This window comes from Chionomys nivalis, chromosome 21 (genome assembly GCF_950005125.1).
Source record: "Chionomys nivalis chromosome 21, mChiNiv1.1, whole genome shotgun sequence".
Lineage (NCBI taxonomy): Eukaryota > Metazoa > Chordata > Mammalia > Rodentia > Cricetidae > Chionomys > Chionomys nivalis.
This window is the reverse complement of record NC_080106.1, coordinates 23700123-23715338: the sequence shown is the minus strand read 5'-3', so window position 1 is coordinate 23715338 and position 15216 is coordinate 23700123. Positions and strand designations below refer to the sequence as shown.

Here is a 15216-nt window from a genome sequence, read left to right as displayed (position 1 = left end):
ACAAGGAACTTGCCTAAACATAATAGAGGCAATATACAGCAAGCCAACATCAACCTAAATGGAGAGAAACACAAAGTGATCCCAATGAAATCAGGAACAAGTCAAGCTTGTCCATTCTCTCCATATCTATTCAATATAGTTTTTGTGGTCCTAGCTAGAGCAATAAGACAACAAAAAGAGATCAAGTGTTGTAATGTGGAGCTGCAGGCCGCTTCCCTGCTGCCCCAGCTCCCCGCCACCCGGCTAGCTTATGCCCCGAAATAATTACACAGAAACTGTATTATTTTAAACACTGCTTGGCCCATTAGTTCTAGCCTCTTATTGGCTAGCTCTTACATATTGATCTAACCCATTTCTAATACTCTGTGTAGCACCACAAGCTGGCTTACCAGGAAAGATCTTAACCTGCATCTGTCTGGAGTGGGAGAGTCATGGCGACTGACTTGGCTTCTTTCTCCAAGCATTCTGTTCTGTCTACTCCACCTACCTAATTTTTTGTCCTATCAGGGCCAAGGCAGTCTCTTTATTTAACCAATAAAATTAACAGAAAACAAAATATTCTCCCCCATCAATCAAGGGATATAAATCAGAAAATAAGAAGTCAAACTCTCTCTATTTGCTGATGATATATAGTTTACATAAGTGACCCCAAAAATTCTGCCAAGGAACTTCTACAACTTATAAACACCTTACAGTAATGTAGTAGAAAACAAGATCAACTAAAAAACAATTAGTAGCCCTCCTTTATACAGATGATAAATGGGCTGAAAACAAAATCAGAGCGCATCACCCTTTCCAATAGCCACAAATAACATAAAATATCTTTGAGTAGTTCTAACCAAACAAGTGGAAGGCCTGAGTGACAAGAACTTTAAATCTTTGAAGAAAGAAATTGAAGAAGACACCAGAAAATGGAAAGAGCTCCCATGCTCCTAGGTAGGTAGAAATAGCATAGAAAAAATCAAAATCTTACCAAAAGTGATTTTCAGATTCAATGCAATTCCCATCAAAATACCAGTAAAATTCTTCACAGACCTCAAAAGAACAAAACTCAACTTCATATGGAAAAACTAAAAACCCAGGATAGCCCAAACAATTCTATACAATAAAGAAATTTCTGGAGACATCATAATCCCTGACTTCTAACTTTACTACAGAGATACAGTACTGAAAAAAGCCTGTTATTGGAATAAAAACAGACAGGACGATCGATGGATCTGAATCAATGACCCAGATATCAGTCCACACTCCTAAGAACACCTGATTTTTGACAAAGAAACAAAAAATATAAAATGGAAAAAAGAAAGCATATTCAAGAAATGGTGCTGACATGTAGAAGAATGAAAATAGATCTGTATGTATTGCCATTTACAAAACTCAAGTCCAAATGGATCAAAGACCTCAACATAAAATCAACCACACTAACCCTCATAGAAAAGAAAGTGTGAAGTATACTTGAATGCATTGGTACAGGAGATCATTTCCTAAATATAACCCCAGTAGCAGAGATACTGATAGAAACAATTAATAAATGGGACCTCCTGAAATGGAGAAGCTTCTGTAAAGCAAGGACATGGTCAGCAAGACAAAATAGCAGCCTACAGAATGGGAAAACATCTTCAACAACTCCATGTTGGACAGAAGGCTGATCTCCAAAATGTACAAAGAACTCAGGAAACTGGTTATCAATAGAACAAATAATCCAATAAAAATGGGGTACAGTCTTAAACAGAGAACTCTCAACACGTGAATCTAAAATGGCTGAAAGACACTTAAGGAAATGCTCAACATACTAGGCTAACAGAGAAATGAAAATCAAAACATCTCTGAGATTTCATCTTACACCTGTCAGAACTGCCAGGATCAAAAACACTGATGACAGCTTATGCTGGAGAGGATGTGGGATAAAGAGAATACTTTCCATTGCTGGTGGGAGTGCAAACTGGTACAGCCACTTTAGAAATCAACATGGCAATTTCTCAGAAAATTGGGAAACATCCTATCTCAAGACCCAGATGTTGTAGGAATTCATTTACAGTAGCCTTTAAGATGCCAGACCACTTGGGCATGGCCTCTTATACTATAAATGATGATGTAATGAGCATGTTTGCTCTCTCTTCCAGCTGCTGGATTTGGTTCCTGTACTGTGATCATACAAAGGACTGTGGTTCGTTAGTCTACCCCTAATAAGTAACCCTGAGCTAGTGTGGGATTTCTTTTTAGAGTCCATTTTCATCTGGCTCCCCTGTGGATCCCAACTCCTTCAGGGTGGACAGGCCTAAAAGGTCCATGACATAGAAGGTCTTCCACTCCTCCCTTTCTGGTTCAATTTCACATACTAAGCATTTTTTTTTTTTCAAAAACCTTGTCACAGTGGAGCTAAGTGCATGGCAACTTAGAAATTTTCCAGGCTCGTGTATATCCTCCCCCATTGCTTTCCCTGCCACATGGTGACTTGTGAGGTGCTTGTGCAGCTTCTGGTTTATGCTCCCTGCTCACGAGTTCTGGGCTCTGTGATCCCCCCAAAAAGCCTCTCTCCATTTATGGAATTTATTTAATTGCTATTTAGCAAAGCATATTTTTCAGCATTTAACCAGGCACCAATGGTCAGAACCAAAGTGACATGGGACTGTCCGTACCACCACCAATCAAGTCTCACTGCTACATCTGATGACCAATAAAAATTATTACACCTTTAACAGTTTACCAAAATCTCATGACAAAGGTGACCATTTGATTAATAAATAAAACAATAAACTTGAAAGTTATATAATGCAGACTATATTACCATCCAGCAATTTAATAACCTTTTTGTTTATGCTATGGATGGTATTCTTCAAAGGTTGTATGGTTTTTCTGATACACCCTTTTATTGGATATTGGGACTTAGTTTTCTTTTTCATATTATATCCTTAGACAATGATTTGATAACAGAGTCAAGAATCAGGCACTTTTAGAAATGATAGTCTTTACAGACTGATAATGAACAGCTAGCCAACAGAATTAATACCATGGAAAATGAAAAGTTAGCTGAAAAAAATTAATACTATTGGAAAGGATAACATTAATTTGACAGACAAAATTCAATTCATGTGAAAGGATGCTAAGAAATGATCTGAAAGAATTAATTTGACAATCAAAATCTGCTAAAAATTTATGATAGGTTAGCAGATAGAGTATCTCTCCAGCAAGGCAATCTACATGCTTTCCAATGATGATGAGATGTTCTCTTTAAAGGAAAACTTCATACCTTGGAATAGCATGTGCAGAATGAGGACCAGAGGCTGGGTGCATCAATGAAATCAATAGGAATATAGAGGGTAAGAGATTCAGGCATTACAAAAGACAGTAGTAAAAAGATTTGAAATAATTGAAGAAATTATCAGAGCTGAGAATCAGGAAAAGAAGGTACATGGACAGGATTTAACATCGCCAGTACCTGTCAGAGTCAGAGATGACTTACCCAGGGTTTTAGCTTCCTAGCCTGTACAACTCTGAAAAAGTATCAAGTTCTAAATGCCCAAAAGGATCCAAAGATTATAGATGGATACCTATAGGTATGAGTTATCTAACAGAAAATAAGCAAGCAGTAGTATCTTATGACTTGCATTCATCATTTGTTAGGGAAATGATAAAGACAAGGGCTTCTAGCAATATGACTACCCCACATGATAAGCTTCCGTTAATTTCAGAAGTACTGGAAGATAGGCCACAACTACTGTGGAAATGCTATTGATGAGAAAAGGTAAAAAGTTGATAACAGAGAAATGCAACAGAACTTGAGGCTCCCCAAATTCATGGCAAGGGCACTTATGCCGACCCATAGGATCAGGTCTTTACAATGAACAAATCTTGCCCATATGCCACAAAGAAGCCTTAAATGCTGGGGCAGGATTCAAGAACTAGGAAAATAAATTGAATCATATACCAGGGTTAAACAGGGCAAGAGAGAATCCTTTAGTTACTTTTAACAAAGAGTAGCTAAGGCTGAACAAATAGGAGTAACAGACCCAGAAGCTAGATGAGTATTTATTGAATCTCTGGCTTTTGAAATTGCCAGCTTAGAATGAAAAAAGACACTTGGGTCTTTAAAGCTTAGATCAGCACCAATGGATAAATGGATCCTGCATAATTGTATATTGAGAAATTTGACTATAATACTGAGGCTTGGGTAGGAGAAGCAATTTCCAAAGGTATAAGGAGAAGTCAAAATGCCAAATGTTTTAATTGTGGTAGAATAAGACATCTGAGAAGGGATTGTAGATAAGGAATTAATAGAAATGGCAAAAATAAAAGTTATCAATCTTCTGGATTATGTAGGAGGTGTTACAAAGGCTGACATTGGACCAATGAATGCAGATCAACAAAAGACAGGAAAGGCAACCCAGTAACATCAGGAAACTCCTTGGGGGGCCTCTCACGGGCCTCCAAGTCAAAAGTGGTCTAGTCATTCACAGTCAGTGTGGAGGACAAGTCTCACCAGGAAAATTAAAAAAATCCATTGCCTGCTGTAAAAAAACCATACTGTTGTGGATGATGGAATAAACATGGAGGATGAATCAAAAATTCCAATAAGAAATAGGAAGCATATATTTTTGGCAGACTTCTATAAATCTTTAAAGACCAAAGCTAAGAGTGTGTATAAGTAACATTGTAATGGAGGGAATACTAGATATGGGTGCAGACATGAACATCATTACTCCAGAATCTTGACATCCGAATTGGCATATTCAAGAGGCAGATGTTCAGTTTCTAGGAATTGGAACTCTATCTCAAGTGAAACAAAGTATGAGATGGGTTGAATGCATAGGGCCACGAGGACAGAGAAAAAGGCTGAGGGCAAATGTGGCTAATATCATAGTGAATTTATGGGGTTGTGACCTGCTGCAGCAATGGAATACCCAGATCAATATTCCTGCAGTCCCAGAAACTCATGTTTTTGTGAAGGATATTATAAGGTACTATGCACAAAGGTTACTAGCCATTCAAGCTGTACAAGTACATAAAGCAACTAGCAACCCTTCAAAGGTACTAACAGCCCTGCCTTTAAATGGGCAACCAAGAAACCAATATGGGTTAAACAATAGCCTCTAACTGAAGAAAAGCTGCAGGACTTAGAACAGCAGGTACAGGAACAACTAGATGTTCACCACATTGAAGAAACAACCAGCCCCCAGAATGTTCCTATATTTGTTGTTAAAAAGAAATCTGGAAAATGGAGAATGGTGACAGATCCAAGAGCTGTTAACAATGTTATTCAACCTATGGACCCTCTACAATCTGTAATTCCTCTTCTTTCTCTGTTACCAAAAGGATGGCCTCTCATAGTTATTGATTTCCAAGATTGTTTCTTCATTATAACTTTACAAGTTCAAATCAAACTATAAAGTATATGTTAAACAAGCAGAAAGAGATGGAAAATACCCCCAGAAATGATTGCATAATGCCTTACTAATCTTGAATTTTCTTAACACTAATGAGAAAGGAACAGCAGCAGAGAGAAAATAAGCAGTTGCCCATAGTTAGGGTAAGCAGACAGAATGTGTCGTGTGCACAGTTGGATGGAGTTCCACAATAAAAGGAAACAAAAACATTATAAAGTGACATAGCCAGTCATGTAACTTTCTACTTATATTTCATTGGTGACAAGCCCCAATATAGCAAGATAAAGCAATGTCTTGGTTACAATGGTCAAAGGTAGTGAATGATAGCAAGACACTCAAGGAAAGCTTTTGATGGGGGCATGAGGGCTGTTCTGAATATGATATGGTGGCACTTGCAAGCCTTGAGACTATTTTCAGACTTACTAAACCATATATCTAAGAGACTGATTGCATTTACACAGTCCACAGTGGTCTGATGCTATAGTCCATGGATAGAGCACTTACATAACATGCACAAGCCCTAAAATAAAATCCTAACCCCATGAAACAATCTACACTCAAGTCACTAAAATGAGATAAATATCAAAAGTCTAGAACAGATTCTGGCTCCAGTTGGAAGTTTATTGTGTGTGTGCAGAACTGAAAAACAGAAACAAGCTAGCAACAGGATAAATGCTCTACACATAGAATGGAAACAACCTGCATGGTCAGTCTCACTTACAGGAAAGTCTTCCCTGTCCCCAGTTCAAGTCAGCAGAGACTTAACATTGTCCTTGGAATGTCATTGTTTACAAATTCTACCAGCAGAGGACAGAAGATATAATCATGGAGACCTCTTGCCAGAGACTTGTATCTCACCACACAGATAATCTGTGGAGGTCTGAGTCCTGGATTTCTCAGTCTACAAAAGGTTTATTTGTTACCATTTGTAAATTACTGAGATTTGTTGTGTGAGGTTTCTATTCTGCCCAGTTCCCACAATCATTAAGTCCCAAAGAAATCACCCAGAGCTCTACATAAACTGATTGGCCCATTAGCTCAGGCTTCTTATTAATGCTTATAATTTATATTAGCCCATTATTCTTGTCTATGTTAGCCATGTGGCTCAGTACCTTATTCAGCAGGGCAGTCACATCTTACTTTTTCTGTGGCTGGGTTAGGACCGTGGACTAGGCTTTCCTCTTCCCAGAATTCTTGTTCTCATTGACCCACCTTTACTTCCTGTCTGGTTGTCCCACCTATACTTTCTGCCTGGCTACTGGCCAATCAGCATTTATTTAAAATATAATTGACAGAATACAGACAATTGTCCCACACCAGAGATTATAATTTTTTTGCTTTGTTTCTGAGATGTGAGTCTTGTTATCTTGCCATGGGCTTATGTAACTCTTTTATTTTTTTAATTTTTACTTTTACTTAAAAATTTCCACCTCCTCCCCTCCTCCCATTTCCCTCCCCCTCCTTTCTCCCCTCCCCCTCCCAGGCTTATGTAATTCTCAGTGTGTACACATCTGAGGTCACAGACGCTAAGAGCTGAATTTATAGTTTATGTTTTTTTAGGACCCTCATTACACACTAATGAAGTTAATGGACTTTTGGAAATCAGATTTTCTATTGGCAACTGAGAAGTATGAGAAAACATGAAGTAGCTGAGAGAGGACAAGGGATTTCCTGAAGTCAACAGTGCCCGAGCTTCTGCTTCATTTGAAGAGGGTCTGAGGCTTGGAGATGAGAATGAAACTGAGGGGAAGATACTGGGAGGAAGAAAGGAAGGAGGGAGCCTGAAGGAGTGGAGTATTAAAGATGAGAACACACATCCACATGGTTGTGAGACCATTTATTGAGTCTAATAAAATGTGTCCAGAAGGATGAGTGCCACACAGAGGGTTTGTCATACACAGTGAAAGAGCAAATGCTGAGGTTTAAAGTGCTTGTGTGAGTGTTGGAACAAATAACGAAAAATAAACGCACTTTTAAATCTCAGGATATCCACATCTTCCCTCAACCCCACCCATCTTTTCTGTGACTGGCACTAAAGTTCTACACGGTTGACCTGAGCCCCCTTTAGCTCCTGGATCTTCTGAGGCAGAGTCTTTGTCCAGAACTGTAGCTTTCTGGCCTTCAGGGCTTGGCCCACAGCAGGATAGATGTCCAGCTTCAGGTACTGCTCATCATGGATCAACTCAGGCCAGTAGGGGAGACCCTCACTGTTGGGGTTCCTGTGGATATGACACCAGCAGGGAAGGGTGAGGTCACTCTCATTCAAGGCCTGATCCCTTGATTTGGGCCAGAGCAGTGGATGAGTAGGCCAAGGGCCAGAGGGTGCAGGAGGACGGGAGTACAGATGTAGAACTCAAATTACACTCATTAGCGTCTCATCCACTGAAGCAAGGGAAGCTTTCTAGTTTTGTTCTTCTTCTCTAAAGAACAGTGCTCCAATACTGTGACTCACACAGCAGGTCTCTGTGGGATGAGAAGAGACTAAATCTAGGTAGTATCTGCCTTAGTGTGCCCCAAGCTGGAGAATATTATGGTGTAATTAAGATCCTACACATGCTAATGAGACACATCCACATAGGAGCCCTGGATGGAGACCCAGCCATAAGGAGGTTGAGGGAGAGGCGTGTTCTCACCCATGTCTTGCAAAGTTGGCCCAGTACTTCATCATCCTCCTGTTGAGCAGCTTTTCCTCCTCAGTGAGTTCAACTGCAGACAAAAGCAGACAAAAATTCAAGTCCTAGCTACCTCATGGAGGTGACAACTCATATTCCACTGTAGGAGCTATAGCCTGACCCTGAGTTCCAGGTCTAGTTTAAACTCTTCCATAAGCACTCAGAATCCATCTGTGCCTCTACTTGAATCCTCTCAGGTTCACTCCCACACTAGTGTGTTCTCATTCCTTCTAGCACAAGCTAGGCAAAGAAGGTTCATATTCTTACTCTGGTAGAGTTTGTGTTGGTTGGTAGGTTTTTTGTTTTGTCTTATTTTTTTTTTAGCTCAGAAATGGTGACACCTACTTGATCCTGTTTTCTCCTAGAGATTCAGTTTTCTCAACTGCACTGAGAGTTCAGCCTTCCCTCAGGAACATATCAGTGACTCTATTCAGCTCAAGGAAAACAAGAACGACTCACCATTCATGCCCCCAAAATGGGAGCCAAAGACAAAAGGAAGGTGATCACAATGGTCAGCCCTCACGTGGGATGGCCTGACATGCTTGGTGTAGCTTGGCTGATGATTGAATTCATAGAAGTAGACAGGAGCATGGGAACCTGGGAGTGAGGACATATGCTGACATAATGATTTCACACATGAAGCTTTTCTACCCAACCTTTGGTGACAAGAAACCTTGCTCTAAAGTTATCTGGAATCACAGCTGAGTGTCAAACTCCAGGCTGGGGGATCGGCTATGGGAAACTTGTTAAACAGTAATGCTGGCACTCCCAGATGAGCAGTTTTGACAAGACACCAAGAGTAACTAGCATATTTTTTACCATCTAGTCCCAAATAAGGCATCACTCTTTTACACTAGACATAAGAAATTACTGAGGTAAGTGTCCTCAGGTGCCTGGTATCCTATAGCTGATGAAGACGTGGGTCAGGCCTGTACACAAGGGATGTCATCTGGCGCTCACAGCTCTGAGCTTTCCCTGCCCTTGGTCTTGTTACAGATGTACTCACGCTGAAAATTTGCTACTTGGAGTGCAGGGATCACAAACATGAAGTCCTCCATCAATTCTCTGAACTGTGCTTGCAGGGTCTGGGGGTCCTCAACATCCCCCATGTATTCTTTCATCAGAAGGTTACTTAATTCAGGAGGCAGCATCTACATCAGGAGGAATTAGAAAGAGTGATGTAGGACAGGATCTTGGATAGATAGACAGAAGCCTCTGAGTAAGGAATGTGGCCAGGGATGAGACAAGGTATGGGGGAAAGGTATGAGCTTCGGGGTGAGTCCACACAGAAACACACACATACACTGACTTTTATTTCTGGGTGTGGCATCAGAGAAAAATTTATGGGAACCCTCTTTATCATGAAAGGAGCCAAGGTCTCTCACCATGTGTGCTGCTCTACTCTTCAGAACAGCTGGCAGGGTCTCTCTGGTTATGTTCTTTATGATAGGATCAAGGCCCATGAACTGGGAAGTAGAGGAGAGTCTTAAGTATAGCATGGGTTGTCTCTACATCAAAGTATCTCTGAGTTCCCACCACCCACCATTTGAGTTTGGGTCACCAGGGACTTAGAACCAGGTCTCACCAAGGGGATTGCCCAGCCACACTCATCACTGTCAACACCAATCATGCTGGGGACAGGGTGAAAATCCACAGAGGCCAACAGCTCCCGAGGGTGCCTCGGTAGGAACGTCCCATCCACCACAGCAGGGATCAAAGTGAAGACCTAAGGGGCATTAAGGGTCAGTGCTGAAGATCAATCACATAAAGTTTCTGGTGCCCACTGAATATCCACATGATTTTCCCATTTCCTATCTCATCCAAGAATGCTATGCTCACTCCAGAAGAAGATGAACCTCAAAATTAGCCCATTTGTTATTTCTGCACACAGTATTTGGTTAACAAGAGACAAGTTAACTGGTTCAACTAGTAAGGACTAGCCATCCCACATGCTGGTAACCAGATCCTCCAAGTCACACAATTCTTCTAACCTGGTTGATAGTCAAAATCTCTTCTTCAGTCTTGCCTCGTAGACAGTGCACCAGAGCCTCTGAGTCCTTGGCCTCACATCCTGAAAGGTTGGTTACTGTCTGTAAACGAAAAAGACACTGGTTGGCTCGTCTCTACCAGCAGGGAGCAGTTTCCTTGATTCCAAGTAATTATCTTTGCCCCTAAATACCACATCCTACTGTTTGCTGTATATAAAAGGACTTAAGTGGAATTGTTCACATTATTTTTTTTGCTCAGAGTTGACAGTTGGGAAAAGGGAGCATTCTACTCGTGTATTTCTTTTCTTGCTGTTGTTCTGTTTGTGTGTGTGTGTGTGTGTTGTTCATGTGTGACAATAGGTATGGTGTATCACATTTTGCTAGTGAAGGTCAGAGAGCACCCTCAGGTGTCACTTGTCACCTTACCCCCTGTGTGCATTTGTCTACAATAGCTTAGCTGAACTATGACCTTCCAGGGATTCTACTTTCTCTCTATTTCAATCTCTGCATAGGAACACTGGGTTTACCGACACCACCTCTAGCCTTTTGTGGGCTCCAGGGATTTGAACTTGGGGCCTCACACTTGCACAGCAAGCCTGGTTAGATTTTTTTCTTTGCCACTTTTACACAAGCCAGGGTAGACTTGAAAGAGAACTTCAACGGAAAAAAAGACCTCTATCAGTTTGGCCCATAGGCAAGTCCAGGCAATTCTTGATAATTAACTGATGGAGGAGGCTCCATCATATTGTGGTCAGTGCCACCCACGGAGAGGTGTCCTGGGCTGCTTAAGGACTGAGAAAGTCATGGGTAACAAGTCAGTAAGTAGGGCTCCTCTCTGGCTTCTGCTTCAGTTCTAGGCTCTAACAAGCTGCTTGAATGTCTACTCTGACTTCCCTTCAAGATGGACTATAAACTGTAAGCTGAAGTCAACCTTTTCCTCCTCAAGTGTCTATTAATGGTCATGGTCTTTCTCACAGTCATAAGAAACAAACATATCAGTTTTGCCAGTGGTGGAAGCCACTGTGCACAGTTTTTATGTCACATAACATACCCATCACGCATAAAGCTGCGGGGAGGTGGAGCCTAAATTTTACACCTTTCAGAAATTAATTGGAAGAAATTATTTCTCATAATCCTGCTTATCCCACTTAAGAGATTAACAGAATACTACAGGCAAGGACTGAGGTAGCAAAATAAGGACTGGTATTGATGAGGACACTCACTGTGTAGACCACCTCAGATGTGTCAGAGATAAGCTCAGGCATCAGGACCACTCCACTCTGCATGATGGCTCTGTGGAAGAGTCCTTTGGACATAGGGGACACAACAAGTGAAGACACACTTGTTCCTCCTGCTGAAGCGCCAAAAATGGTGACCTGGCCAGGGTTGCCTCCAAAGTAGGCGATATTCTGCTGGACCCAACGTAGGGCAGCCACTTGGTCCAGGTAGCCCCAGTTGCCTGTGGCGTGTTTGTCTCCAGTGCTGAGAAGTGGCAGGGACAGGAATCACAGGTCTATCTGTGCTCTACTAAGACCCTATTGTCCATCCCAGTTCCAGGCTTACCTGAAGAAGCCGAGGACACCCAAGCGATACTGGATAGCAACAACTACTATTTCCTCAGTAGCTGTCAGTTTGGATCCATCATTCATGGAAGCCATTCCTGCAACCAGTCCACCACCATGAATCCATACCATCACCTGGAGAAATCAACAGAGATGCCAGGAGGCCCACACCCAGCCCAAGCTCCACTGGACTGCCTACTAGATTAGCATCTGGTTTGCCTCTGTGCAGATCAGTACACGCAGATCTCCTCAGGATTTCAGGACGTGGTCAAAAATGAGGTACTCTAGGACTATAAACATATTTCCTTTTCCACTTCCTCATCAGGAAATCTCAGCTTAGATTAATGGTTCTACATCACAAGTGATGTCACCATCACTCTCAGTCCCATCAAAGTGGAGCAAACAGGACTGTCTCCATGTGTGTCATTCCTGATAGCAAATCAGAAGGGACATCAGATCCCATTGGCACAACAGATAACCTGCAGCTAGGAATTTCGGTGATGTAATATGCAGTCCTTGATCATCCTCTTGAGTGGGTCTGCCAGGTTCAAAATGATAGAAGATTTTCTGGTTTTATCAAAGACAAAAAGCCTCTTATCTCTCAGAGAACCATAGCTCTGAGTCACACACCCAGGTTTAAGCAGCTCAACATGGCTGGGATCACCTTCTTGACCCCAGTAAAGAAAGACTACTAATGAGGGTCTAAACTACAGAGGATCTCAGAATTACTTTTTCCTTTCCAATATTCCAGAGAAAGAAACATCTTCTCTCCCAGCTGACCATGTTCTAACACTCACAGGCAGGTTAGATCCTTCACGGGCATGCACTGGTGTGTAGATGTTGAGATACAGGCAGTCCTCAGACATAGACATAGGAGGCATGATCAGATTCATCTTCTCTGTAAAGTGTAATTTCATTGCATCAGTCTGTAGACACCTGGAGAACATGGAAGACAGTCCAAGATATGTGATGATCAATCCTAATTCTTAGTCTGAATTTTCTCCCATGCACCTTCAGCTACTGCTTTCCATGATTTCCTGCTAACATCTGATCCCTCTCTGAAGTCCCTTCCTACCAAGGTAAAGGCACCCAGCTCCGTGGGAATGGGGATGGAGCAGTACTTTTAGGGATGCCTCTCGTTGGGTAGTAGCGCCCTGAGGGCTGAATATGGGGACCATCCTCTATGAGATGGTCGCCTTCCTGTACTGATATTCATCCCTTCCGTGCTATTTAAATCCTGGTGTGGGGGTTGGTATTGACTGATGAATGACACAATTTGGAATCACCTGGGAAAGAATCAAAATTAGGGATGATCTAGATCAGCCTCATGTTATAGTGATGGTCAACCATAAAATTATTTCACTGTTCCTTCATAACTATAATTTTGCTACTGTTACTAATAGTAATGCAAATATATGCTATGCAAGATATCTGATATGTGACCCCTGGGATGTTGTGACTCAGGTTGAGCACCACTGACTTAGATCTTGTGAGCTTGCCTGTGACCCATTATCTTGATAATCATGGAGACAGAAATATCTGCCTGTTGTATGAAACACCATTCCCTGGAAGGGGCTTCTGAACTGTGTAAGAATGGACAAAGTAGCGCATTAGCAGGCATGCATGTGTCTGTAGGGATATGTACACAAACCTTTATGATTCGCTTTAAGTGAAATGTATAGTAAAGCCTCTGTGTCTGGCATTGAGAGAAACGAGTCAGCAAATCCCTTTGCTTTGTTTGGGTTAGTCAGCAGAGGCTGAGAAATTGTTTGGAGACTGTTTAAACCTTGAAGAGATGTTGTTTCTCTGGAGAGTCTGCACTTGGTTCTACTTGAGAGCTTGCAGCTGCACCGACCTTCATCCTAAGACACTGGCAGACCTGGAGTTCTTGCTCTTGATTATGACTTGCTATCATCAAAAGGGACTGAGATTTGTGTGCATTGTCTGGTCTCATGGGCAGCAAGTGCAAGATGACTCAACGTTTGCCAGCTCCAATTGACCTTACACACACACACACACACACACACACACACACACACATGAATAAATAACTGGAGTGAGGTAGCTCAGTATCAGTCAGTTCTACCAGAAAGTGAAGCTTAGCATCTTGGTGAGCTTCCTCTCTACCACAGCACCTATGAGCCAACATCACACAAGATGTACCCCTTAGGCCCTATTCCTGTTTAGGGCTGGGATCAGCTCCCTTAAACTTCAGCCTCTGTAGTTTTCCTGGAATTGTGACCCATAGTAAAATCTTCCCTCTCTGCATTGTTTATGTCAGGGTCTTCTATCACAGCAACACAAAACAAACTAAGATACTCGGGTGTTGGGGCTATGCCCACACGGGAGCTATAGGGATGAACGGACAACACCACAGGTAGTGAGACATTCTCCATCTCACTCCAGACTCCCACGGTTCCTCCTTCTTCCACATAGTCTCTTCACAGTGGAAAGCAGGTGCACCTGTTCCTTAGCCAGTGGCACTTGGATAGTGGATGGTCACAGTGATCGTGAAGAATGGCTTTAGTCTCCATTCCTCACTGCAGTACCTGCAGCTAAGTCCCTACAGGCATCAAGCTCTAACCCAGGATCCTGGCGCAGCTGTTCCTCTCTAATCCTTAGCACATTCCTCTGAAAACCGCATGGAAGATGCCCTCGGAACAGAAGAACACTGTTATAGAGCTGAGATGGAGGAAGCACAGCAGTGTGGCCTAGAGCTCAGGCCTGAGGGTCCCAGGCCCCAGAACTTACATGGCTGGAAAGGAGGTCCCATCTCTCACACCACTCCATGGCTCAGGGGGTTCAGGGGGAGCAAAGCGCAGTGGTCCCACAGGTGGCTTAGCAAAGGGGATCCCCAGGAAGGTGTGGACACCAACATCACTGTCTTTCACATGGACGAGGCTTCCTCTCACCTGCCCCGTGTGTGTGTTCCTGATGGGGCTGGCTGAGTCCTGGCCTGTGGGTGGAGAGAAGCCATCGGTTGTCACCACACTCAGAAATTCCTACATTGTTATCACAGAGTTACACGGGGAAGGTAACTTGGGTCCTCTCAGTTTGCCTGCAGGATGCGGAGATGAGTACCTAGGACTGGAAACCTTGCCCATTGGCCCTCTTGAAGATGGACAGGGAACTTCTGTGGTCAACACAATGACAGGTTCAGATCACTTGAAATTAGGAAGGCATTATCATCACTATCCCAGGTCATTTGGAACTCTAGCCACAACCATGTACAGAGGAGGGACATATCCCTCCTGTTCTTCTGTCCCTTCTTGCTCCTTAAGTACAAGGTAACCCTGGACATCCCTGACATTCCTGTGCTACACGGCCCATCCTGTGGGCTTTAGTGTGGGCATTAGAAGGCTCACAAATCCACACTTTCATCAACACCTCCACCAGGTCCTCCCTCCCTGGTACCTTCCCTCACACGAGCTCAGCCTCCAACTCTGCAGAACTGGGCAGCTCAGACCCTGGTCCCTCTGTTCACTTAGACAGTCTTACCATGCACGTGGAGGAGGAGAAGCAGGAGCCCACAGGCCACAGCAAACAGCCAGCCAGGAAATCTACCGAGTGGCATTTTGAATGCCAGGGCTAAGTCTGTGCTGCTACAAGA

General features: G+C 42.7%; 1 protein-coding gene across 3 annotated transcripts; it reads right to left on the bottom strand.

Annotated features, from left to right (window-relative positions):
- Window positions 1-7416: 7416 nt before the first annotated feature.
- LOC130863608 (liver carboxylesterase-like) lies at window positions 7417-15216 on the bottom strand. Of its 3 annotated transcripts, none has more exons than XM_057753750.1 (12): window positions 15105-15216; window positions 14358-14562; window positions 12404-12542; window positions 11608-11741; window positions 11264-11526; window positions 10048-10142; window positions 9618-9782; window positions 9442-9495; window positions 9063-9207; window positions 8516-8653; window positions 8018-8090; window positions 7417-7603 (listed from the first exon to the last, which is right to left on the bottom strand). In XM_057753750.1, exons 1-12 carry the CDS (start codon window positions 15178-15180, stop codon window positions 7417-7419), a joined length of 1674 nt encoding a protein of 557 aa, XP_057609733.1. In that variant the 5' UTR covers window positions 15181-15216. The 3 variants fall into 3 exon arrangements, with proteins under 3 accessions (XP_057609733.1, XP_057609731.1, XP_057609730.1); XM_057753748.1 differs by having other exon boundaries at window positions 9442-9522; window positions 9642-9782; XM_057753747.1 differs by having other exon boundaries at window positions 9442-9522; window positions 9642-9782; window positions 10048-10146; window positions 11268-11526.